General features: G+C 37.9%; 2 protein-coding genes across 8 annotated transcripts in view; one reads left to right on the top strand and one right to left on the bottom strand.

Moving 5' to 3' along the window:
* nr5a2 (nuclear receptor subfamily 5, group A, member 2) overlaps window positions 1-3,007 on the top strand; it is a 91,557-nt gene extending 88,550 nt beyond the window's left edge. For 4 of the 5 annotated variants that reach the window (XM_079592123.1, XM_079592122.1, XM_079592120.1 and 1 more), the window contains one exon: window positions 1,071-3,007. In XM_079592123.1, the coding sequence (XP_079448249.1) occupies window positions 1,071-1,318 (248 nt within the window). In that variant the 3' untranslated portion in view covers window positions 1,319-3,007. The remainder of the gene's footprint in view (window positions 1-1,070) is intronic. The other variant, XR_013795217.1, reaches the window with a different exon arrangement.
* A 1,943-nt stretch (window positions 3,008-4,950) lies between these two features.
* The window catches only part of LOC306987659 (adhesion G protein-coupled receptor D2), a 61,900-nt gene continuing 39,448 nt past the window's right edge, over window positions 4,951-27,402 (bottom strand). For 2 of the 3 annotated variants that reach the window (XM_079592118.1, XM_079592119.1), the window contains exons 24-25: window positions 17,773-17,855; window positions 4,951-5,464 (exon numbers count right to left, since the gene is read on the bottom strand). In XM_079592118.1, the coding sequence (XP_079448244.1) occupies window positions 5,351-5,464; window positions 17,773-17,855 (197 nt within the window). In that variant the 3' untranslated portion in view covers window positions 4,951-5,350. The remainder of the gene's footprint in view (window positions 5,465-17,772; window positions 17,856-27,402) is intronic. The other variant, XR_013795216.1, reaches the window with a different exon arrangement.

Below are 27,402 nucleotides of genomic sequence, written 5' to 3' on the forward strand. Positions count from 1 at the left end.
ACCACGCTCCCGTTCAACCCCGGGTCAAAGGGATAAATAAAAGATCACATGAGGTGGCCCCTCAAAACCTGATTAAATAGAGCCACACGCCAGGGATTCATTAGCAGCTCCTGCCGCCACAGATCATCTGAAACACAAGAACACATGCAGCTCTTCTCAACACGTTAGCACACCATAAATTAAAGACGTGACAGGGAAAATGTCCAAATGTAGAGCATATAAAGTCTGATGGAAAAACTAAGAGTAACTATATATAGACTGTATGTATATATATATATATAGAGAGAGAGAGAGAGGGGGGAGATGCAGCCTTATTGAGTATAAGGGGCTTATTTCAAAAACATTAAAAAAATTCTATGACTGGATTGCTTTCCCAAATGGCTTTGAAGCGTTTGTTTCTGAACCTGGTGCGTTTTCTCGCTTAGTTCGGTTCATTTAGGCATATATGAACACTGCAATCGAGCTCTCGATTGCAAACATATTCTGGAGCGGTTTGCTTGAGACGAGAAAGAAATCCGACCCAACGGACCAAGCAGTATCATAATTCATAACGGCTAATGTGTTATATAAAAAGAGCAGTGTATGATTCTGTAAATGAGTGCATTAGTTATCACAGTTGAAAACCAAAGAGCGCCTCTTCATCTTAAAATGTTATGTAATTGCTCTTCTCCGTGCATTTCAAGAATGCTGTCCTGCCGAAGCCTTGCTTCCCGCTCTAACGGCATTATATAGGCATAATAATGCGGGATCTATCCGTATAGTGTTTGCGTGTGTGTCTGTCGACCGTTACAAATAAGCCACAATAAGCTCATGGAGCGAACTTGTCAATCATCTTGATGGATGATGCAGAGGAAACTGACCAATAAGAGGACAGTTTTACTCACATGTGACTTACATAAACACATTTTGGTTTGCTTTGAATGGTTTCCTTGTGAAAACGAACCGTACCAAGAAGAAAGTGAAACATTGTAACAAATTAAGTCCCTGTTATGGAACAAATCAGCCGATCTACCGGTGTCAAAACGCCCTTAAGTAACCATACAATGGTCTTTATCTCATCTTTTTTTCAGACGTCAAGAACCTGGAGAACTTCCACCTGGTGGAGAGCGTCCAGGAACAGGTCAACGCCGCGCTGCTGGACTACGTCATGTGCAACTATCCACAGCAGACGGACAAGTTCGGCCAGCTTCTGCTGCGGCTGCCAGAGATCCGGGCCATCAGTCTGCAGGCTGAAGAGTATCTGTACTACAAACACCTGAACGGTGACGTGCCCTGCAACAATCTACTCATAGAGATGCTGCACGCCAAACGTGCCTGAGGACCTTCTCGTCTCGACACATCGCGCGCACCTCAGCCCAGCGTCATCACCAGACATAGCCTTCGAGAGACCAGATGCGCATGGGTTTGCGGTGGGACGGACGCTTTGGATCTTACGGAGAGGGCACGGTAACACCTGAAAGCGGTTTGGCTCGAAGGGCAGATGCATTTCTGATAAAGAAATGAAACGAAGTGTTATAATGACCTCTAGGCCGCGGATTTGTCGTAGCGTTGCCGAACCATGACTGTCAGTCGATGTTTGTTCTGTGTGCAGCTGATCGAAACGTCCACTTTACACTCAGACTCAAGGTGGAGGGTTTTGGATTACTAGGAAGGAACTGGGCTCTCTTTTAAGACTGGTTTGCCAGCATTGACCCAAAGTTTCCATTAGGACTGGAACATGTGGCCCTCCTCTGTCTGTTTTAAGGCACACAAGCTGGGCTAGAGCCAGTAGGCGGAGGGAAGACGGACAACCAGCCATTGCCTGCGCAAACCACAAAGACTTTATTCCAACCCCTCACCAAAAAAAAAAAAAAACGACAACGCATTTCTTTTCTTTTTTTTTCAAATTGGCAGTCGTTTCTTCTTCTTTGTCACTTTGAGGCTGCTTTTTGCCAACGTTTTCTCTCCAAAAGTGGAAAAAGGGTGAATATCACAAATCTTGTCGAGAACATATCCGGGTATTCTTTTTTTTTATCTCAAAATCATAAGAAAGAAATGAGAAATTATATTTTGCTTAAAGAAAACAATGTCTAATATTTGGACCAACATGATGAATTATTTAAATTGTACAGTAAATTAAGTAATGAACACGATGTAAGTAATTCATAATAAAAAAATAATTTTGGAGGTACATGTGCTGAATTGTCATGACATAATTATTAAAAAGTAAATGATTAATAATAACGCTGAATTTTGAGAGTTAAAATGCTAAATTGTCATGAAAATAAAAATGAACAGTTTACAATTCTATTATTAATTTTATAAAATAATTGGTACTTTTTTTAGGTAAATTATCATGACATAATTAATACAAAATTAAATAGCTCATTCATAATAAAACAGAAATTTGGGGGGTAAAAATGCTAAATAATAATTCATAAATATTGACTATTTTATTAATTTAATGAATGCAAAAATATAATACAAAAATAATTTCTCATTTTTTATTCTTTTATTTGATTTGGGAAAAAATGCTTAAAAACATTTACCTCACAACAGTTTTTTTTTTGTAACATTTTGCAGTTTGTTCATCAACAAATGTGAATGTAAATAAAGTGCAGTCTCAGAGCCAGGATGAAGAAACGCCGCCTCCGTCAACACAAGACCAAAGCCTGCAGAGAACAAAAAAGAAAGAAAAAAAAACAACCTTAACTATCAGTATTAATAATTTGTGATGTCACAGTCATGTGAGTCTTGCCTTATTTCATTTCCATGCTAGCTAACCGTGCTGATGTGAATTACGATATGTAAAATAAAAAGTACATATATATATAAAGTATTAATGTTATACAATTGAAAAGAAATAAGAGGTGTTTACATTCATGTGGGAGATAACTGTGATGCGTTCAATTGCAAAGCAATGATTTCATATAAAAACGAAACAAAACGTTCAGAAAAGATTATATTCCTCTTGTTTGCTTTCTTAGGTGTGTACAGTTTTCATCTTTCTTGACCAGTACTTAATTATGTCGTGAGACACTAAATCAGAGAGGAATCTCACTTTAATACTGAGTTTTTACTTCTTTTTTTATTTGATTGTGCTGGCTTGTTTCTGTGGACACCTGTTTTTACGTTCTACGTTTGAAATGTACGTCACTGGTTAAGCTTAATTTATTGTTTTGGTTTCATCCATGTGTTCCTGCACAGTGCGGTGGGGTCATGACTAAATGTATTTGTTTACTGTAGCACGTTTTTAAAAATGTAGATACGAGATGCCGTTATGGAGCTAAATGGTGATTGAGTGATTCACATTAAACACCCATCAGTCCTGCCACTGTAAAATATCAAGAGCTGTACTGAAGTGATCTGGTGTGACTGACTGGTGCATCTTTTCTTTAGTGAGATTTCAATGAATGTTTTCATGATAGCGTCTGTGTTCTATACCAAAGACAGCGTCTGTCCTTCACTTGTACTTACCTGTTTGCTTCACAATGAACGGATGAGAGCTTTGATACTTGGGGACTGCCGTTGTTTTTCCTGAAGCCTTCATTGGACTGTATTGTATAAAATTGGTGTTAAAGTCAACATGAAATCAAAATGAATCCAATTTATTTCCTTAATACACTAACTTGTAACAACTACGTCACTAACAATTTTTCAATGCGTGTTATTGCATACAAAAAGATTTTTCTTCGTAATCGAACTGCCATTATAGGGCAGAAAATAATGTTAAGAATTCAATTACAAGGCAAAACAAAAGCAAACGAAAGCCAAACAAACAATTTTTAATCGAAACAAACGAATGAAAGCTAAACGAAGGCAAATGAAAGCGAAACAAACAATTGAAAGCGAAACAAACAAATGAAAGGAAAATAAAAGCAAAACAAACAATTGAAAGGAAAACAAAAGCAAATGAAAGCAAAACAAACAAATGAAAGCAAAACAAACATGAAAGCAAATTAAAACAAAAGCAAACGAAAGTAAAACAAACAAATGAAAGCAAAACAAAAGTAGTAAATAATCAAGATTAACATTTACATAATAAACGGCACTGTAATAATAGAAACCTTACTATTAGCATACATCAGGATGCTTTTTTTTAAAAAACAAACTTGACCTTCATTTCCCCATAAAATCTCCTCAAAAGTGGGTGCTGGTGGTTTATAAAGGGAGTAGTTTCCCACAATCCATTGCAAACTTACATTCAGCTCCATTTTGGCATGTAACTGACACTTTTTAAAACCAAAATGTCTCGCTTTACATGTATCTGATTGAATAACCTGCTGCACATGGAAATATGTTTCAATAAGGAAGTAAATTGGGTCGTAAATATCATTTCGTGTTGACTTTACAAAATCTGAGGTCAAAAAGTATCAACACAGTTAAAAACACAGCTGAGGTGACTGTTGTAACACCTGAAGCTAAATGTCATGTGTTGATTTAAAGAGCAGTGAAAATGACCACCATGGTGACTTGATATCCCAATCATCAAATGCTTTTTTTTTTTTTGAAGGGAAAGTGATCTTTCTGACATGTTACACGCCGTATCGATGTAAATTCTTTCAGACAACAATGGTGTAAAAAGTTTTTTTACAAGCACAACTGCTTTGATCAACATTTGCTGCATGGCATCTACGCCCCCATTTGTACATTACGCCACTTCTTTATCGATCCTAGGGAAACTGATTTGTATTTGCTTCGTTTTGTGTGACTACTGTGTTGTGTGTGATCAGACCGACAATCTTAAAGGAACCCAGTGCCCCTCGTTCCCATTTTGTTCCCCGTCACCGGAAGTCCTGCAGCTGCGTTGGATATCTGCTTACCTGCCTGAATGTCTGGATTGGGATTCTCTTGTTTGTGCGCTGGAAGCCGCAGTCAGACCCGCATCTCTGATGTCACCTCTTGCCATAAAGAGTTTCCATACAAGCTCTTGGAACCTTTCCATCATATTTTAATAAATGACTATTATGCCAACAGTCGTCATTTTATTTCCATCTCTGGCAAAAATCCATGATCAGTGAACAACAGTTTCTTCCTGATACAAAGATGAACAGATTCACACTTGATACAGAGAATATTTAGATTCAAGAAAACATACGCAGAAGTACACATACCTGATCCTGCTCTCATTCAAATATAGTGTGCAGACAAACTAAAAAGAAATAAACTGCGAAGAGTCATTTTAGCTTATTCAAGATGAAGCCTGTACAAAATAGAGTAAATCTTCAAAGCATTAAGTTAGTTTTTCACAAATGAACATATTTAGATTGTAGTTTACTCACTTCAACGCATGTACACAATATGTTGAAACATTAAGGATATCATTTACAGACTGTCTGCACTTTACCAAAACACAAGATGTAGAGAAGTTTCAATAAAGACACATGTCGGCGTTCTGCTGAGGAGGTGAAACTCCTTCGGCCTCCATCGGTACATTCAGACTGCATTCGTTTGGAGGTCTGTTTTTAGGTTTATTTAAGTTCTCCTGAAAGAATAAGAAATAAGAAAAAAAAAAGAAATTAGTAGAATATCAACAATATGATTTCCACATTGTTAGATATTTCTCTATATATAAACTGAACCAAAATGTCATTATTCTCACTCGCACAGGTACAAAACGGCATTTCCACATTATATTGTACAGTTCAGCAAAACTGACCAAAGAGTTGTACCAAATTCTTCACAGAAACAGATCTGAGCTGTTTTACTGTAAATCGAAAATAGACTGTGCAGACAGCATATATTCGGGCAAGAGCCCTAAACCAACACGACCGCATGACTTGCTGAAGCCCTTCATTTTGAGAGGCGCCCTGCTGAGAGACTGAGAGAACAGACTGTGGCAGATTCATTCAGACCGCTCCAATCCATCAATACGCTAGTCTAAAAGATTAAGACTGGATTATTTCACCGCACCAATGAGTAAATATATCCTGGAAGTGAATCGCAATGGAATGAAAGCCGTAATCAAGACCCTTGTGAAATAGAAGTTCACTTTAGCATATACTTAATATAAAGTGGGACCTAATATACTGTAATTAGGAGCAAACTGAATGTTTTATTCGGACACTTAATTGAATTGTGAATTGCAGTTAAAATGAAAATATCAGTTTAAAATTTATATTAAATGCAATTAGTTGAACTTAAGAGCATTTTTTTACCACTTGATTAGGACTAAATCTTTATATGTAATGTCATAATTACTTATATTGTTGTTGAAATATTAAAGTGTACTGCCAAATATATTTTTAATTTTACATTAGACTTTAATGTAATTTCTGTCATGTACTTAAATATACTTGCAATTACACAATGTAATGATTATGCAACTAAGTAGCACGACAAAAGATCATTTAAAATTATCGGCCACCATATCGGTATCTATATATTCTTTTTTAATGTTATCATTATCGGCCCAGAAAAAAATTTGGCCGATATGTTAAAGCCGATAAATAATGGATTATTTCCTTCAGCTGAGACACTTCGGGTGCGCACTGTTCAACATGATGGATTTTAATTGCTTGAAATATGATTGGGATAATTTCAAAAAAGAAAATACAGTAAAGCACAAGTCTGTCATATAGGCTACATAAAATTAAAATGAGAACATTATCATTGTGTGTTTGGGACAGGCTTTTAATGGTGAGATTTTAGTTTTTGTAACCAGGCTCTCAAAAATTATATAAAAACTTGGTTTTAGATTTATCTGCCAATATATCGGTCACAGGCTTTCAAATATAAAGAATTATCGGTTATCGGTATCAGTTATAATGTTCATATTATTTAATCTGAACTATTAAATAATACAATGTATTTAAAATGTACTTCAAAGTAAAGATTTTAATTTGTCATCATTACAAAGTGCACTTTCTAAAAGTGCACTTGAGTATAATAAACAGCCATGAAAGAGAAACATTTAAGTACACTTCAGTGGTCTTTAATTTAATTAATATTATATTATTTATTTGTAAATATATAATTTTTAAGATTTGAATTACCCTACAAGTGCACATGCAATACAATTAAGTACAAACACTTCGTTTTTACAAGGATTAGTTGAGATAAAGATACATTTGGTAATTTACTCGTTTTTTATAAAGAAAATGTATTCTATAGAATGAAAGTCAATGGGGACTAAAATTTGCCTTAAATTTTCACAAAATTATCAACTTAAGTCATTTCAACTCAAATTACATTAAACTGACTTTTACAAAAATAGTTGAATCTTGTATAAAGCTGAAAACTGCGTAACTTATTTTGATAAGTTAGTTAAAGGAATGTAAAATATATATGCTGAAATATATGCTGTCATAAGTCTTATTGATCATATTGTTTTTTACAGTGTACATATTTAATAATATCAGCCTTCTGTCTTTGATCCAAACTGTAAAAGGCCTATAAATAATCAGCATCCATCAATAAATAGACATCAGACCATGGTTATATGTAGCGAGAAACTTTTAGCTCAGCTTAAAATACTGCTCGGAGGCCTTGACCCAAACTTCCCAACGACTGAAATGGACGAATTAATAGATGCATATTAAATAGGAGCAGTTAGATTGTTATGCTAAACCTCACCTCAACATGCAAAACAAATGTGGTGGGTTTGAAATGGAACACAGCGAAGGTCAGCGTCCTTTCATTTAAATGCATGTATTATACATAAGTTTATATATAAAAAAAAAGAAGGACCACAAAAGCACTAATGTGTATTTTCTATCCTTATTAGTCATGAGGAAAAAGAAGAAAAAAGAGAGATAAAAAAAAACTCTTTAAGCACCTGGACCTCGCTCTCAGCATTCCATTAATTACCCAGACAATGGCAACAACTTCAGAGGCAGATTTTTCAATTTCAGAGAGAAAAAGAGGCAGACAGACAGAGAGAGGGAAGAGAGAAGAGAAATGGAGGCAGGGAGAGGGGGAACGAGATAGATGGAGGGAGATGGAGAGAGAAACGCATGTATTCAGGCTCTTCATGCTATACCAGCACTTAAATCCAACGGACCTCCCATAAAAAAGACTCAAGGTTACGTCCGATTGAAAATCCTCACAAACAACCACTTCAGAAATCCATTTAGAGCCAGTGCTAGAACATCTAATTCAAACATGTTGTCCTGTTAAAATGGTCGCGTAGTTCCTCTAAAACTCTTTTTCTGCTGCTGCCGTTTGTAAAGGCGATTCGATTTCCACATTCTGAAGCACAAAGACATAATTACACAGGATCAGAAATGCAGCCCAAACAGAAGTTCAGACATGAAAAATGACCTCTTGTTGTCATAAATGAAAGGACGTTTTGCCAAGAGTAATTTGTAACAATATCTCCGCTCGCAGTTCATCGAAAAGGCCAATGGAACACAAAACTGGTTTGTAGGTAATAAGAGTTCAATGAAGTGTGTGTACAGTATATATACTGTATGTATGTATACATACCAATAAACTCACTTATCATTTCTTCTTGAAAGAAAGTTAATTGTCATAATTTCCTCGCCCTCATGTTGTTCCAAATCTATTGATTTGATTGATTTTGATTGATCCAATGATTATGAAGAATGTTTACGCTGTTTTTTTCTTTTCTTTTTCATTTAAGAAAATACATACTCCATAAAGTAGTTCATATTTATGTATTATTGGTTACAAACATGTAGGGGGCAATGTTGTTTAGAATCATTAACTAAAACTACTACAACTATTAAAAACGTTGTTGTTAATTGAAATTAATCTGAAATAAGTTAGTTCAACCTAATATAGTATATATTAGATAAAAAACTTAAACTTAAGGAAAGTTAGAAATGTTGGCAACTAACTGAAAAAAAGTTGAAGTACAAAAATGACTGGAAACAAATAAAAACTAAAACTGTTTATTAATGTTTGTAAAAGATTTTTAAAATAGATTTGAAATATTGTGCACAAGACACATCAACCACTTTCATAGTGATTTTTTTAGTTTGTCTCCATTCACTTTTACTGTAAAAGAGAACAAAGCACTCAGGACAATGTACTAAACTAATTTGATCATATTTTATTGTGTTTTTTTGTCCTTTTTAAAGCTTCCCTACTGCCTGTATGTTATTGCAAGGAAAAGGGCAGCTTGAACATTCTGCTAAACCTCTTCTGTTGTGTTGCACGAAAGAACCAAAGTCATAGAGGTTTGGATAATATATGAGTTTTGAAATGAAATGATTTAAGATGCTATTTCATTACAACCCAGTTACTTATAAAACGTACTGTATGTCATTTAGACAAGTAAATATGGTTAAATATTTGAGGCTACGGTAACATAACTCTAAGCAGACTCTGTAAGCGCTGCGTAAAAAACACCTTTAAGAAGACAACTTCCAATCATTTAAATTATAGCAGTATTACTGCAAAATCTGCAACCTATAATAATTGAATAAGTGGTGCAGTTAAGCGCTTCTGGTTGAAATGAAGGCCAGACTCAGAGTGAAACATCGCTAATGAGATCCGATATCCCTAAAACACTTAACAACATGCCTATGAATCCAAGAAAAATACTTTCTAAATGACAAGCCAACAAACTGAAAGCAGATAGCTAGCCACTGTATCATGAACCAACCCAAATCCTCAGAAGATCTGTTTATTTTTTATAAACTAATACCACTATTAAATAAAACAATAAATCGAGGCTAAAATGTGCTGCGCTCATTTTGAATTGCAATTGGGATTTGGTGGGTTTTTGGATACCGTTGTTGGCGAAGACACACAAAAAGTACACAAACATATTCTGTTTTAAAGGTCTTCCTGGATCTTCCCTTTTAATATAAGGGGAGGGTGTATCCAAGGTCAGTCCCTGATTGTGCCTCCTCCAATGAGGTGCAAGACTCAATACTTAAGTGTTTCTTTGTGGTCTGACAATGGGAAGTGTCAGAATTTTCAATACATATGCTTGGAAATGTCACCCAAGGTCGTATGAGCACGGCAGGAGCTCGAGCAGACAAACATGAATATATAACGAAATCAAACACAAGGCATGACATGCTCTTTGTGGACACGGCTACAAAACCGTGTATGCTGTTTAACATAAATTTACAGCTACACAAATTCTATAATAACAGCCTGGAAAAAGCTGGTGAAGCTGAACTTTGCAGGTGTTGAACTTGTTCAGAGACTGAACGGGTCCCGCTGTTCAACCTTGAATTGTGACCCACTGATATAACGCTCAGGAAATAGCAGCGATTGGGAAGGTTCACACTGAGGCACAAGCAAAATCAAACACAATAATGCAACGCTGCTACACACATGCTACACTTGTCAAAACACCAGCTCTGGAATCCATCTGTCAGGCCTGCCGGCCGGCCGCTCGCATGTGGCGAACAAATAGGGATGTATGTTTGTGAACAGAAAATTAAGTCAATGACACTGCTCATAATCAGATGATTGTGGCATAACAGCAACAAAACTATAAAGCGGATTAACATTTTTAACATTTATAATGTTTATGGTTTCATTATTTTCTGTGGTAATCAACAGCATGTCACGGATGTTTCTGATAAATCGACTTATTTTGAAATCAACCTGGATCAGAAATTCCAATGCACCAAGACATTGATCTTCTTCAAGACAGCCAGCAGCACCTGCTTGACAATTTTAGGACGTTCGCCAGACACACAAGATATGCAATAGTAAGGCAAAAGCAGCACATTAGTCTGTCCGTTCAGGATTTTGGTGAAGAAAGAGCATTGAAGAACCTTTGGCCGTCCGCCTGGCCTTCTTCTGATAAACAGCTGCTCGTACGCAGCAGATAGTTGATGGCAAATCAGCAGTTATTTAGTCTGCCAGTCGATCCTTGGAGACTGTTCAGTTCCTCTACAACACTGGTTCCCTGGCAGCAGCTACTTGATATCAGACAGCCTGTGTACGCCAAGTGAACATGACACGCTCTGAAAGAGGGCCACATCAGAGGGCCGGAGCCTGGGACCATCAAAGAGAGCGTGGAGGGAGCTCCGGGGGGAGCGCTGGTGTGCATCTGTTTCAGTGTGCATCAGAGAGGAGGGCTGCGTTGTGTCACCTGCAGAGAGAACCAGGCGAAGCCCGTCAAGCTGTCGTTGACCTGTGGCAAGATTGCCGGTGCCTGCCGCCACTGTTAGCGTGTGTGCGCGTTCGCAAGAGGAGAAATCGTATCTGCTTAACATCAGAGAGCCGAAGGAATTCTGATTGACATTGTGTGATGTGTATACTAACAGGCTGTAGATCATGGGCAGATGTGAAATACCTCTCCTGAGAACTGTTTACTTATTTCTTCAGGGATTTTTTTTTTTTTTTACACTTGGGCCAGATTCGAACACAATTTTCCCACATGAGCACCTTGGCTTAATTTGACACGGGGAAACATGCTAATTGCAAGGCAACGGCTTCAACTTTTAAAGCGATAGTTCACCCAAAAATCATTGTTTACTCATCCTCATGTTGTTCCAAACTAGTATACATTTCTTTCGCCCACCTTTTTTGTAGAAAGACTTTGGACAGGACACTTTTCCTACTGAAAATTCTGGGCACGTTAAGCAGCGACTTAATGAAACTTAGTCCAAAAAGTTTAGCTCCACCTTCTTCAGATGATAAATCCTATAACTCTGTTGCAAAACCTATATTGACCGTACTTATTTAGGGGCCGTTCAGTTTTTCATTCCACTGCGCAACTTTTCCATAGTTTTTCCAATTTAAACATGCACATGCCAACTTTTGTTGCGCTCACAACTCGCATCTTGAACAACATTTTGAGCATGACAGCAATCTTAAAACTTGGAGCTCAAGTTTTTAAAAAAATTCTCCAGACCTTGCATTTTTTCTAATTACACTACCTATGTCTTGCGTTTTCAACTCCAAAATTAATTCAGTGCGAATTTCTCATTTTATAACATTCTATACCATTATACCAGAATGCATTGCAAGAAATATTCCTCCAAGATCACTGGACAAGACAAAATAGTTACATTTCATTCAATTTGGAAATATGGGTAAAATATATATATATTATTATTATTTGACCCGACATTTGTGTTTATGCTATTTGGAGTCTTTAGCTTAGCAGCATGCTAATGTCAAACTGTTGAAATCAAATGTGAGTCACGCTATTGAGTCTTGCACGTGAGTCTTTCTGACAATGTAGAATTAGTTTAAGGTTACAAGATCGTTAGCATGCTACATTCAAAGGGAGCCGACTATGCTAAGGTTTTGGTTTTGATATTTATTTATATCAGTTTGTCTAGTTTGATGCTACAAACCATTTTTTTAAATGACTCAAACACGCAAAAATCGAAAGATAAAGCCATTTCTCAAGTGTGTGAAAAGTGCAAATTAAAACAATATTTTTTGAAATGAGAGACATTTTTATGAATTTCTTTTGGCTCGCGCTGGACACACATGGGGAGATCAGAAAGCAAATGCCGTCTTTGATATACACGTCAGATTAAAATTTGGCACTCATGAATAATGAATGCGTGTGGTGGGGGAGCATCTTCAATGAGCCAGGAGAGAGCAGTGGTACCCGCTCATCTAGGGTCTGGCACGCGGCTCTAATGACTTCACCCAGAGACCACCATGAGCCATTTCACACCACTAACAACACCAGCACGCTATGGGAGCGCAAGCGGTTTAATTAAGCATTAGACTAATCTGCCTCTATTGAGCCAAACGGCTGTAGGACTCTGAGAGGGGGATATGAGATTTTAAATGTTTTGGGTCAAAATGAGAGCGTGGTCCCATTCTCTTAAACTGCTGACCTGCATTTCAGTGTAAACAGGAAATTACCATCAACATGAGCGGATGCATCTTTTGTCTCACACGGTTAAAAAATGATCACAACTTTTTTTCTTTTGTCAAATCAACTGAAGATAATTAATCTGGTTCAGATAACATAATATTTTGATTTTCTATTTGTGACCCTGGACCACAAAACCAGTCATAAATTGCACGGGTATATTTGTGGCAATAGCCAACAATGGGTCAAAATGATCGATTTTTCTTTTACGCCAAAAATCATTAGGGTATTAAGTAAAGATCATGATCCATGAAGATATTTTGTAAAGTTCCAACCATAAATATATAAAACATATATTTTTGTGAGTGAATGCAGCACAATCGCCAACATAAATTGACAACTTTAAAGGCGATTTTCTCAATGTTTAGATTTTTTTGCACCCTCAGATTCCAGATTTACAAATAGTTGTATCTCAGCCAAATATTATCCTAACAAACCATACATCAATGGAAAGCATATTTATTCAGATTTCAGATGATGTATAAATCTCAATTAAAAAAAAAATACACATAAGACTGGTTTTGTGGTCCAGGGTCACATTTATTAAACCAATCTCCTTCATTGTATTAACAAAAAAAAAAACATATTTAGTTGCACTTAAAATTGTAAGGCAACCAGATAACTTACTCTTTTAAGTAATTTTTTTTTACAGGGCAGCTGTCTAAATGAATAAAACAATATGTGGCAATCAAAAATGGCTTGCAGTCCCATTACAACTCGGACAGTCCTCCTTAAGTGACCTGGGGTCAAGTGCTACAATGAAGACAAGAGAGATCAGCAAATCTCCAGTCTGTCCCTCTGATCTTTGATCTTATAATGTTACATGGTATTAGGGACATATTTGATACAAGGTCAAATAACTGTCTAGAAGAGTCAACGTAGATCATGTATGCATATAGAAAATTAAATATATACTCCGTTCTAATAGATTTACCTGCTCAAAAGTTCATCTTAGCATGAGGTGCTTTTGATTTCAAGCTCTGTCTGGGTGGGTGGACTAGGGTCAATACAGGGCCTGTAGGAAGTGACTTCATCAGTGAAAAGATGTCAGCTTGTTTTCCTTTTTTCTTTTCCTGTTGTGTTCTGATAGGAACTTCCTCTCCAATGGGGGTGGAAGTAGGTGTCACTCTCCAATCCGCCCACACCACAAGGGGAAATGTCCATCACACGCCCGACCAGTCTGACGATACAGTCAACACCAGGGTAAAGATGAGCAGACTTTAGATCCCACGAGTGACGATTAATTAACATTCTGTCTCCGTACAGATGACACCAGGATGACCGTTTCAATTTTTCTCTTTTTTATCTCCAAATGTTTCACGTCCATTCAGAAAAACACATGTAGGCGTTTATAACATGTAATTTCTGGGTGAACTATCCCTTTAAAAGACACCGCAGATGGCGCTGTAAAGGGAAAAAGGTCTCCACAACAAACAGTTTCTGTTGTTCGCATGTGTACAGTAGCCTCCCTCAATGGGCCTTCATGATCTAAAGCTGCCGATGTTTGTGGTCTGGCTTCTTTCTTCCTGCAGAGTTAGTCACAGGAGCTCAGGTGGCCGTTTTCATAGAGTGACATAACAGCTCTGTGCCTCTCTTCCTCTCTTCGCTGATAGATTGGTAGGAGCAAGTGTCCTGCTGGCGAAGCCCCCAAACCACAGGAAACCTCATCGGTTGCAGTGTCTAACGAGGATGTGAGCTGTGGTGATGGCATATTAACGCTCGGGCCCCGATGGACAGCGAGAATAAAGAGACAACACGGCGATGATTCAATACGAATTGTTTCAGGTGAAACAATGGTCTCTGCGGCTGGCCGTTCAAAGAGTGTGGGAGAGGTGAGTCCATCTGCACTCTGAGGTTTGAAATATTTGTCTTTGTTTTTCAGTTAAATGCCTCTTTATTTTGGTGTATTGTCAGTGGGATTGAAGGTTCAACACGTTCAAAGCTTTTTTCCTCTGCTAAACTATTTGAAAAGTTGAATATATACTGTATATATATATTCACACAAAAATAGAAAAACATATTGAATAAATTAATGAATTAATTTTTTTTTTTTTCAACTATTTTAGCTCATTGAATAAATGTATATATATATATATATATATATATATATATATATATATATATCACACACCAGTTTTTTCTTTGATTTCGTATGAAGTATCGGACCTATTGTGTAAGGTCAACTACTTCAAATATGCATTCGCAAATTCATGTCAATTACTTAAAATTCTTCACACGAATTGTGATCTGATCTGTGGCCTATTGGACCCTAATACCATTCCCTCAGCTTATCCTGTCCTGTATCCATCATGAAAATGGCACAAACAAAATAAGATTTCAAAATTCATGGTATGGTATCTGATTTAAATGCCACATGCAAAAAGTTTCCAGACAAGACTCAAAAGCCCCAAAATACAATATTAGCGAAAGAGAAACAATAAAGTACCACATTTTAATTTAAGCAGGTATTGAGTTGTTACTGACAAACATAATATTTTTGTCATTTTGCAGTCCTTCCTCTCTATCGGTGCCTTTTCATATTAATTTTTGTTCTTTTGGCACTAAAACTGTTTAATTAGCTTTGACTGAAGCACGATTGACCTCTCGTGTGGCCGGGGAATGAGTCCTGACAGCACTGTGCAGGTGTGAAGTAAAACAGGAATCAGTGTAGCACCTCCGCTGGTGTGTCAAGAGCCTGCAAGTCAGGAGATCCCCATGGGGCTGAACAAGTGTGTGCGTGTGTGTGTATATGTGGGAGAGAGACACGACTAGCACGAGGTCCTGTGGCTGACAGCAGCTCCCCTGCCAGGATGTGTAACCTCACACGGCCAAAACAGGAAGCCCTGCCACTCACTTAGTGATTGACACACTGGCGGAAGTTCATAAAGGTTCCAGAAGGGCTGTAGTCCATGTTCAAGGGTTGGTGACTGGGCCACCTGGTACAGTGCAATGAGGACGAGAGTGCTCTCGTTACCCATAAGAGCATACTTGCCTGTCCGCCAGTCCTCCTCTGGGTCAAATACTGCTGTGATAAATACTGTCATAAATACTCTCATAAACAGAAAAGTTATTTGTAAAATAAAATAAAATAAATCAATAATAATAAATAAATTATTTCTCTATTTATAAGCATCTCGACACAGCAACAGACAAATCAGTTTGGAACAAACTGAACAAAAAGTAAAGCAAAACTAATCTAAACTACAGAAAACAAACAAATAAATAAAATGTATTAATTAATTAATAAAATAATGGTGGAAATAAATGAATAAATTGCACAGCAAAACAAAACAAACAAATATTTCTCAATTTTTTTGAGCATCTCAGGAATGCAAAATTAGCTAATGAGTGAAGCAAACCTGTTTAAAAATAATAAGAAAATGAAAAAATAAAACAAAAAGCAAAGCAAATAAAAAAATAAACATAAAAATAAAAGATAAATAAAATTAATCAATAAAATAATGCTACAAATAAATTAAAAACAACAAAAAGCACAGCAAAACAAAATAACCAAAGAAAGCAACACTATCTAATGGGTGGACCTGTTTGAAAACATAAAATGAGAAAACAAAACAAAAAACTATCCAACAGACAAAAGAAAATAAGGGGTAGAGAGACTGGCAACCTGGCTGAACAACAAAACAAGTGAAAAACAAAAAGCCAATGAGGCCTTTGAGAGTCAAAAGAAACTCCAAAGAGGCTTTTTAAGTCAAATGAGATCAATATGTGGAGATCTCAGCGGCGGAGATCTGATCGGGTAAGAGCGAGAACAGGCTGCCGTCCCACAGCTGAGAGCGATCATGACTCTTGCATCATGGGATGTGTCACTGTATGACACAATGCCGGTTCACACTAAACTGCCAATTATCAGCAAGCCTCGCCCTCCTCTCCTCACTTCTCTCCGTGAGCGCGCCCTGGCCTGTGACCTTGACGAGGTGCTTCATGCACTGTGTACACTTCAAACTGATTCACACCTCTGGGAATCTGGACATTTCCATGCAATGCCTCAAGTGTGAATTAAATTGTGGTATTAGATTTTTGTTTACAGTGTGCAAAAAAAGCAATGATCAGAACACAGTATCTCAGACCACCCAAACGAACACAAAACATGTGAAGTTGAAGTATGATGTATTCAGGGGGAAGTAATTTTAGGATTTTGTAATCAGAATCATGTTTAAAGTGTGATACTAGTCTGACACTAGAGATACAGACATTATTTTTTTGTCGGCCACCAGAGGGCTGCTGTCTTTGATGATCGCTCTGCTTCCTCTCAGTGTAACATGTTTTAAGTGAGTAATCTAAGTATGATTATTAATTACTTATAAATGATTTATTTTTATTACCATCCTAGTGATTGATACCATCCATCCTCAAGATACTTCAAATTAATAATAGGTTGCCAACAACACTGAAGAATAACTAAAATGCTACTGTAGTGCTAGAAAAAGTAGTTTTATATCTTGTAATCTGATGTTATATTATACATAAACCAATAATTATTTTAAAAATCCAACCTGAAATATATGTAATTTTTGATAGTTACTTGTAGTGGTCAAGATTTGTATTCATCCCAGTGACTTATTTTAATATTTGAATGAATTCACTTTTGTTCAATGATTCATTAACCATTTCCAATGTTTCAACATTAGTGAGTCAGTGAATCATTCACTATACAATTTTTTTTTTTTTTTTTCTGGTGATCAAACTTTTTAAAAAAGGGACAAAATTCAGAACGAAACACCACTACAGTGCTGCAAACTACTACAAAAAAGGAAGTTCACTTTAGGACCGTTTTAAATTGAGTAGCTTGACTAGTTTCAAGACAGCTTCAACATTGCAAGAGAAGAAACCAAAGTAAAAACAAAATAGTATTTATCGGCACTGGTACACATTTTTGAGCTCGGGCAAAAGGGTTTGGTGTCATTTTAGTGTCAGGGGAAGCAAATTGATTTTCTTTTCAGATGTCAAATAACCTTGGATCCTTATTGATAGATGGGTGCAGAAGTGGCGTGAGGCCTTACCTGTCCAGAGAGGTGGACACCAGTGTCAGGACATCGTAGGTCTTCATTCAGGTTGTCATAGACACAGAGGAGGGACAGATGTCCTGCGAAGTCACATGACAGTCACAATTAATCAATGACCCAGAAAGGCAGCAAACAAAAAGATTTGTGGTTAAAATATGCAAGATGTTACAAATAAACACCCGTTGCAATTGCAAATTATAAAATGCTTATCACACTGGATGTACCTCTTCTCTTGCCAAAAAAGCAAAACAATCCATTGTGCAAGCTAATATTTCACCGCACATCAATAAAGTACAAGCTATATTTTTAAAACCTTTATCAAACGCCCTCAGAAAAAAAGACACAAACCATCTATATGGCATAAATTCCTCAAATTTATGGCCGCCTTGTGTTTAGATGCTATGATAGTACTGTAGGGATGAGCACAATCTTTGCCTCCCATCCCAGAGGGCTCAGTCACCAATTGGTGGGGTCTTTGTGTGCCCATAAATCTGGGGACATTTCATAATACACATTGAGTCATCAGGCCTGAGCGGCATGTACAGAATACATACCAGGCTTCGTGCATCAGTGCTACGGTTACATTCAAGTGTCACTTACTATTAAAGTGGGAATTCAGATAAGCGCTATAGAAGCTTATCCTTCACAATAAACAATCACAAGACTTCCACATTGAAAGAACAGTCGAGTTGTGTAAGTGGAGCAGACGTGTGAGAGCTCGGCTTTACTTTATGTCAAATCTCCACTTTACAGTACAAGCAGTAACAGATATCTTTGTATGTGTGAAGTTCTACATTTGAAGATATCCCAAAAGGGAGGTTTCACCAGATTTAGCCAAGTAAACCCAATTTTGTCCCCAAAGAATAGCCCCCTCAGCACACAGAACTGTCATGGTGGGAAAGCGGTCTGCGTCAGGATTAATCTCCTGCAAAGGAGGGTGGGTCAGGGCAGCCAGAACTCATTTGGTGTGTTGCTATGAAATGGCTGCCCATCAGGAATATCTTCATCTATCTCTGTCTCATCTACATGGGTGGAAATGGAGGGATGAAGGGCTGTAAGGAGAGAGGGAGGGTGAAAGAGGCGTCCAGAGCAGAGAGGTCATTGCATTCAAGGAGTCCATCATTCTGATGTGTCAAGCGTCTCTTAACAGAGTTTGTGAAAGTGTTGGTGTGTGTTCAGCGATATGAAGCTTAGCTTCACCATTTTAAGTGACTCTTTGACAAATAAAATGTGAGAAAACACACCATTCCACAAAGTTACAAATAGCCAAAAAACAAAACAAAAGGAGGATACTACGAGAGGCACTAAATACAATGGAAAAAATTGTGATTGTTTCCAAATAGGTTTCTAAAACACTCCCTGCTCTGCCATCATTCTGAGCTGTTACTTTCTCAATTGGCAGTCTTACATCAGCACTTTAGAGACTTCAAGGTTTCAACACTGGCCCGAGATCTCAAAGTAGTTATGATAAAACAGTACCAGCTGAGGTAAACAGCTAAGGGTAAACAGAGTGTATAACCCAAAGGCAGATTTAGTTCTGGACCATCTGTTCAATTCATTGCGATCAGGCAGGCGTAATGGCAGATATCTGAGTGCAGAAATAGAGAATGAAATACCTGCAGGTGCTCCAGAGACAATGAAAAGCTCAGTTTTGCTGCTGTTTCTTATCCGCTGTTATTGTTATTGGTGCCTAATACTGGATGATTGAGAAAATATTTTCGTTTTTTTACAAAAATGTTATAAAACAGATCCTGAATGCTGATTGGTTAATTATTGAATTATTAAATACTTGACGCCAAAGAATAAAAAAGGTAAATGCGACTTTTTTTCCTCACAATTCGGACATTTTTTCTCACAATTGCGAGTTTACATTTTGAGATATAAAGTCGCAAATGCAAGTTATAAAGTCAGAATTGCGTGGTTTAAGGTTGCAATCGTTTCTCAGAATTGTGAGATATAATCACGCAAAATGCGAGTTATAAAATATTTATATCTCGCAATTCTGAATTTACGAGACGCAATTGCGAGTTCACATCTCGCAATTCTGACTTTATATCTCAGAATTCTGACTTTATTTCTCAGAATTGCGTGATATAAAGTCGCAATTGCATCTCTTAAAGGAACACTCCGACTTTTTGGGACTTTAGCCTATTCACCTTATCCCCCAGAGTTAGATAAGTCCATGCATACCTTTTTCATCTCCGTGCGTGCTATAAGTCTGTTTGACGCACCCACCGCTAGCCTAGCTTAGCACAAAGACTGGATGTAAATGGTTGCAGCTAGCATACTAATCCAAATAAGTGACAAAATAACGCAAACATTTTCCTATTTACATGTTGTGATTTGTATAGTCACAGAGTGTACAAAAAACAAAGTCACATGAGACAAAGACATTTTAATATAAATACTGGAAACTATATTCTCTGAAGGCGAAGCACTGCTACTTGGGCGGAGTGATAACTGCAGCACCTGAGACGCGCCGTGGTGAGGAGCAGAGAGTTCGTTCAGAGCGCGTCTCAGGTGCTGCGGTTATCACTCTGCCCAAGTAGCAGTGTTTCGCCTTCAGAGAATATAGTTCCCAGTATTTATACGGTTAAAATATGTCTGTGTCTCATGTGACTTTGTTTTTTCTTATGCATGGCCTTATCTAACTCTGGGGGATAAGTTGAATAGGCTAAAGTTCCAAAAAGTCGGAGTGTTCCTTTAAGGTTCAGAATTAGTGAGATACAAAAAAATCGCAATTATCTTTTAAAACGTTTTATTCTGTGGCGGAAACAAGCTTCCATAGTTAATAGAGCATACTAAGCTTAAAGTGTACACTAGGGCACGTGTAGTGTGATGTAATTTCATCAGCATGTTGGTACGCAAGCAGCCAGATTTTTCTAACCACACATACTCTCTACGCTCAGCTTGCATATGTACCTTGAATTTTTTTCCGTTAATTAGTTTGTCTACAATGTGGCATTACTGTCCCTGTCCGTTGTTTCACAGTTGAAAAAGAAACGAAACAACAACACACCACTGGAGGTGCAACAACAGACAGCCGCACTAAAGAGCGCTTGTGTGAGAAAATTAAGAAATACACGGAACTCTAGTTTAAACTAGTACAAAGACATTTTACTGTTAATAACTTGTGTAGAGAAATAGAGCAGACACTGGACAAGGGTAAAATTTTCCAGTCTGCATGTGTCGGGCGTCTGAGTTCGCCCACGCTATCAAACGGACTGAAGTTTTAAAGCTGTGCGTTCAGCTGTATATGTACGCAAAGCATCCACTTAAAAAATGTAAGTATATTGTGTGCTTTAGCTGCGCCAAAAAAACAGTGTAGTAACAGCTATGAAGCAAACCACCAACAATACATAAAAATAAGTTCTGTGAGGTCTTATTGTACGAGGGACTATTGAGAAATGAGTAATCAAAAAAGTCTCTTAAAAAGTCTCATCTGTTTCTCAGCCTGATTTCAGTTTCTACATCTCCAACTGTCAATATATGGACCTCAACATAAGCTGACATGAGGTATTCAATAATTTCAGAAGACCTGGCAAACCTACAGAGATGTCAGGAAGTTTTTACTTTTTGAAAATATCTGACTGTGTTGTCTCGGCCTGCTCTCTCCAACTTTGAGAGAAGCCAGGCACTACAGGATAATCACAGTTTAATAGGAGCAAATATTGAAAGCAGGAGCTGACCAACCAGATCCCCTTTCCTAGTGCGCCCGAGAAAAACGCTAGCACATGGGTGCCTAAGAAATCGATAATTCCATGATATATCAATTAACGTGAAAAAATAGAGGAAACTGTCGTATTGACGTTCGTTCATTGTTTGAGTTGGAATCGTCCAGTCGAAGTGTTGGAAACGCAGCTCTGTTGAAAAATCTGACAACCTTGTTCAATTTCACGTATACCGATCTAGAGTTTCAGCATGAAAAATGAGACAAAAAAACATCCAAGACGAAGTCCAGATGAATGGATTGATGTACAATGTGTTTTTTACGTACTTGTTCTTTAGATGAACTTGTGAGGTACGCTTTCCCTCTCAGGCGTCCTATTTGCCATGCAGAGCTGTTGCATGCTGGGAGAGGGAAATGTCCACAGACTGGGGCCTCTTTCTAATGATTTCCCACACCTGCACATCTGCTGCCGTTTTAATTAATACTCCAAGGAGGTTTGTCACGAGTAATCAAAAACATTGTCACTTATGAAATCCTTCATTATAGAACAAAAATCAATACTTTACATGAGTAGAATGAGGGCGCTCATAAAGTAGCCCACATCACAATGAAAAAATATAATTAAGAAAAAGCAGGATAAAAGTGTAGAAAGACTTTATTTGGGGCGTTCGCCACTCCAGGGTTTTTTCTTTCTTTCTGTGAAGCAGCAACACGTGGTGAAGGGCTGGGCATCATTTTCATGCAGGCCTTGGTTCTCCAGCTTCATATGGGTGGAAAGAGTGGGGGGGGGGGGGGCGGCACGACAAAGGCAATAGTCGCATCAGCTCTCTTCAGCTCTGCAGCATCACTACAACCTCTCTCCTCGCTGATTTATGGCTCACCGCTGACCTCTGAGGTCGTAACATGGTGATGGGTGACTGGCTCTCAACGGTAAGCTACTGGCACTTGACAAAGTGCCGAGAGCAGAATGAATTTACTCCTCTTTTCCTCAATCATCAACAGGCGCACGCCGGCTTGCTGCCCTGACCCCCTCTCATCCTGACTGCTATAACAAGATCTCCCATCTCATGGAGGAGCGAGGGAGAGGGAGGCTGAAAAATTTACTGTCATTTCTACTTTCCAATGAGCTCCGGTGAGCACTTCTTTCACCTTCAAGTTGCTTCGCATGCTGGGGATAAGGAGGGGAGGGATGGTTGGTTGGGACGGGGGCGAATGCACTTTGATGCACCTGTCTAACTTTGGGTCATTCACTAGAGGTACTTCAATCTGCGTTTGCTTCCATCAACTTGATAACGGCACCTGAAAGCAAGTTCAATTTAATAAGCAAATAAATCTCCATAAACGTGGACGTTTCACGTACCTCGTTCATCAGCGGTGTCCACCACGGATGTGCCAGTTAGCCGCAAACAAATACTTACTAACGCATTCATTAATGACATACGCAAAAAATCCATTCGGTTACTTCGCCTTTTATAGTCGCTACACCAGCACTGGGTGGGGGATTGTAAATTTAGGCAATATAAAATGCATAATTTCCTAAAGTAGGGTTTTAAATTATCTGGCAGTGCAAATGTTGGCCCATTGTGGCAGGCGAGACACAGTGGGTTATAATTGAAAATAAAAAAGCCATTTAAAAGACACTCAATAAGCCACTGGGAAATTGATCAGGCTATAAAATTTGTCGCTACCGGGGCGAGAGGCTGGCACGCTTGCAGAGACGCTGCTTCGGTCCTGACACAGCACTATCCCTGCAGGCTTCACGGTCTACATGCCGACATACAAACAAGGGATGCCGCGGAAGTACACTTCCCGACGGAGATGCTTTCCCTATGTCCTCAGGCATGCATTTAAATTGTGCGAAAAAATAACAACAATGCTGTAGTATGCAGTGGAAGCTTCAGACTTGCTCTAGAAAAATTTGGAAAAAAATATTTCCCTCAGTACCGAGTGGTAAAAAAAAAAAAAATGACAGAAGAGTGCAAAAGCGGGCACAAGTGCATGGGGGATAAAAAAAAATACTGCTCCTGCTTCTTTAACTTTCAATTCTGCCAAGCATCTCTGCTTCACAGCCCCTGGCTATTGCCTTTCTCAATCTGTCCCTGGGGAGGCAGGAGTTATGGGCCCTGTCGATTGAGGAGAAAGGGATGTTATTCCCCTGTCACCCTCACCCGGTCCGCCAGCAGCCCTGCCCTGATCTATGGCCACCGTGGCGGGGTAGAACTGTCTTGATGCACCATTGGTTTCCAGTGCTTTCACCCCCACCCCGACGCTCAAACTCATACTACCTTTACAACCCCCTCACGACCCTTTAAAACAGCCCCCCTATGAGTCTTGTTGGGGAGTTCTCAGAAGGCCAGGACTGTGACACGATGAGTTTGAGGAGGTCACCCCTAAAGGGACAAGGTCTAGTTGGCGTCAAAAACGGGATTAAGTGACACCTGGTGGGTGTTTACCTGTGATGGCAGACTGCACAGTGGTGTGTGGACAGTTGAACATGGCACTGAGAAACTGTGTCTAATGGAGATTGTGGTCTTTGAGGATTTAACGTAAACTGTGGTGGGTGTAGAACATTTTTACAAAACTCATTTGAATACAAATTCATCATAAGCTCTGTTAGCTCTGTTCCAATACCTATGGGTATCTTTCATAGGCAGCAAATTTCAAAGGAACCATGCTACCCATAATCGAAACTCGTAATAGAAGCTCTTTTGAAACAAGTCTTTGTAGGCGACAACTCTGTTTACACGCAAGTTTAAAATATTCTAGCTGACTCCCCAGCGTATGTTTTTTTTAAGGCAACTGTTATTTTAGAATGCATCACCTTATTATTTCCAATGGCGACGCATCATGCTTGTCATGTGACAGACCGTACCCACAATAGTGCTGTATGGCAGATGTATTGCTTTCATTTAGTTTTTCCTTTTTTATTCAAAATATTCACAAACTTGTTAGCTACTGTATGTTATCAACTACCTGATATTCTGATTCTCAAATACATGTAAGTGAATGTGTTTTGTCGTTTAAACCTTTATAATGACCATGTTAACTGATCTGTCCAAAGTGCAAAAGCACATTTGAATTTAGCAGTTGATCATGTGACGCACTGAACGTTCTAATCACACCGGTGTGATCGTACGGGTTAAGGGTCATTAGTGCAACACACAAAAATCGTTTCTCAGCACACAACCTGACTAACAATCACAGTCATTAGCATGCTGCTATGCTAATGAGTATATACACTACTACACTAGCATAAAATATTGGGTAAAATTACAATAATTACAATATGTAAAGAAAATTATATTATTACAAAGGGTGTATTTTTAATTAGATATTTTATATTAATACATATAGATTTCGAAATCAAATTGGAGCAACTTGGAACTGGAGCAGCCTAAATGAATGAGTATATCAAATCTGAATGTAAAAATGTAAACGAGTAGACAGACACACTTCTCCTTAAAGGTCCAGGAGCATTTTGCTTCGATATAAATATGGGGGAATTGATGTCAGATCTCCATACACATGAGAAGACTAAAGGGCACGCTTCCATTTGACATGTGTCGAGAATTAAGAAAAGGGGTGGAGAGATGGAGGAAGGCCTCGGCCCACGAGATGAGAGATGAGATGGAAAACGTACCCTCCGTTAGCCTGCGGGCGGAAGGGTGACGCTCGGCCGACTGAGATGCGCATAAGCGACTTTGGATATGAACTATAAAGCAAAGGATGAAAAAAGCTGAAAAACTAGTGCAGGTGGTTGTGAGACAGTGACCCCGCGGGGGATGATCTGACTGAATAAATAGACAGATTAATAAATAAATATCTTTTAAAAAATGGGAGACTGAGGAGGGCTGCCATCTATCAAAGATCCTATTACCACAAAACCTGAAGCCATATGTATAAGGCAGCCAGGATCCTAAGCAGATACAAATTCAACTTTTCCTTACAATTTGTTATCTCTGACATTCATCATGCCAACACACACACACTCATACACAAGGAAACTCACACACCGGTTTGAATTATGAATATTTGTTTTCTCAAGTCTACTCAATAGATATTGACTGGTTGTATGTAATCTATTTAAAGTAAATCAGTAAAATCAGTTGCATACAATCTTCCGGACAGTGTGATCACAAGTAGCTTTATCGGAGGAAATAAAGAGTTAAAAAGTGGGAATGGGATGATTTTTTTTTTATTTCCTCAGAGAGAGAAATGTAAACAGAGATCTAACCACTACCATATTTTTGTAATCTGTTTATTTGGGTATTTATACGAACAATATGTAGTTGTGTATTCAGCTTGTGCAATCAAATGACACGGTCTTCATTCAGGACACCAACAAACATCTTATATAAAATGTCAGACAACTCAGTTTTCAAGGTCATGTGTTGTCAATCTTTGTGAGTGTGTGTGTGGTAGAGGGAGGGAGGATGACAACAGATGTATTCAACTTCGCTAAAGATCCACTTGTAACACTGGCAGAATAATACGCTGCTGTGTTACGTTGCATGTTGGTATGCAATAACAAATTATAGCATTTCATTAGAGATTGAAATGCAATCATTTGTTGTGACACCAAACATAAACTTTCCTTTATTACTGGCACAACCATATGCTGACTAATTGAGATATATATGACTTATGACTTATATTGAGATTTGTAAAAGTTTCATTTCAAGCAAAATGACAATCCCTGTTTGCCATTTGGCCTGCAACAACTAACTGCTAAAAAGGAGTATAAAAATGGTTGAAATATTTTTTAAATTAATTTATTGTTATAAATATATACAAAGAATAAAAAATATATAAACATAGTCATCAGAAAGTATTTATAAGACCAGTTACTATATATAACTGGTAAAATGTTTGGAAAAGTTACAATTTATAAATATACAGTATATATTAGTTTTTGTATTATTATTTTTTCAAATATAATATTTTCATTTGTATTAGCATTATATTATATATATATATAAATATAATAATAGTAGATTCAAATTGATGAACATTTTGACTTCTGCAAAACAATTTCATAACAGCATGCATTTATAAGAACAGTCATTTTTAAATAAGAAATAAAGAGTATCTCTAATCCTTCATTAAAGGAATAAAATGATCTGATTACAGTAACATTATCTTATTAATTGATTAGTTTATTAATTGATCCATTTATTTGTTCAAAATCGCAAACTCTCTTGAGTAGGTACTTGTTTTGAATAAGTATTACTTCGCGACCGTTAAATTTGTATAAATGTGTGTAGTATGAATACAATCCCGATGTACTACATTCGCCATGTTGTCTGCCATGTGACCTACCAGCGTCAGTTGTGTCGCTTTGTGTCTCGCAGCTTCCTTCAGCGTGTCTTACAGAATTTTTTACAACTAAAAAGGAGTGCGGAAATGAACTTTCCGCTTTTATCAAGCTTTTCAGGTTGCCCCTTCAGAACGGCAGCCTTTTGATTGACTTGTATCTCCATTCTTGAGGTCACCTATTCAAAAGGCGGCAGAGAACAAGAAGAGGAAGAACGAAAGCATACAAAATACTGTCCCCCTTGACCTTCAGCTTTATTGGTGAATGTACTGAAGGTATAACGTAAAATGATGAAAGGGACAGCAAAAGAAAAAAACGACTTCAGTTTAAACTTGGCAAAAACTCTTTGTCGCGCTTCTCTTTTCCACAAACACTTGCCTTTTCCTAATTCCTTTATGCATCTAGCATGTTCTCTTTGTCGTAATTGGCAGATTGAAACAGTTGCCTCAAAGGAGGAAAAGACATGAATTGATCAAAAGCGAACAAACGCTTTTTCTCATGCTCGCTCGGCTTCAAGAATTACTTGACCTTGAATGGAAGAGACACAACAATCAGTTATATACAATCAGGACATACGGCTGCATTTATTGTGGGTTTGGCCCTATTTGTTACAACACAAGGCCTTTCACAGTTGGGCTCATAT

Source organism: Phoxinus phoxinus (genome assembly GCF_949152265.1).
Source record: "Phoxinus phoxinus genome assembly, chromosome: 20".
NCBI classification, from domain to species: Eukaryota; Metazoa; Chordata; class Actinopteri; order Cypriniformes; family Leuciscidae; genus Phoxinus; species Phoxinus phoxinus.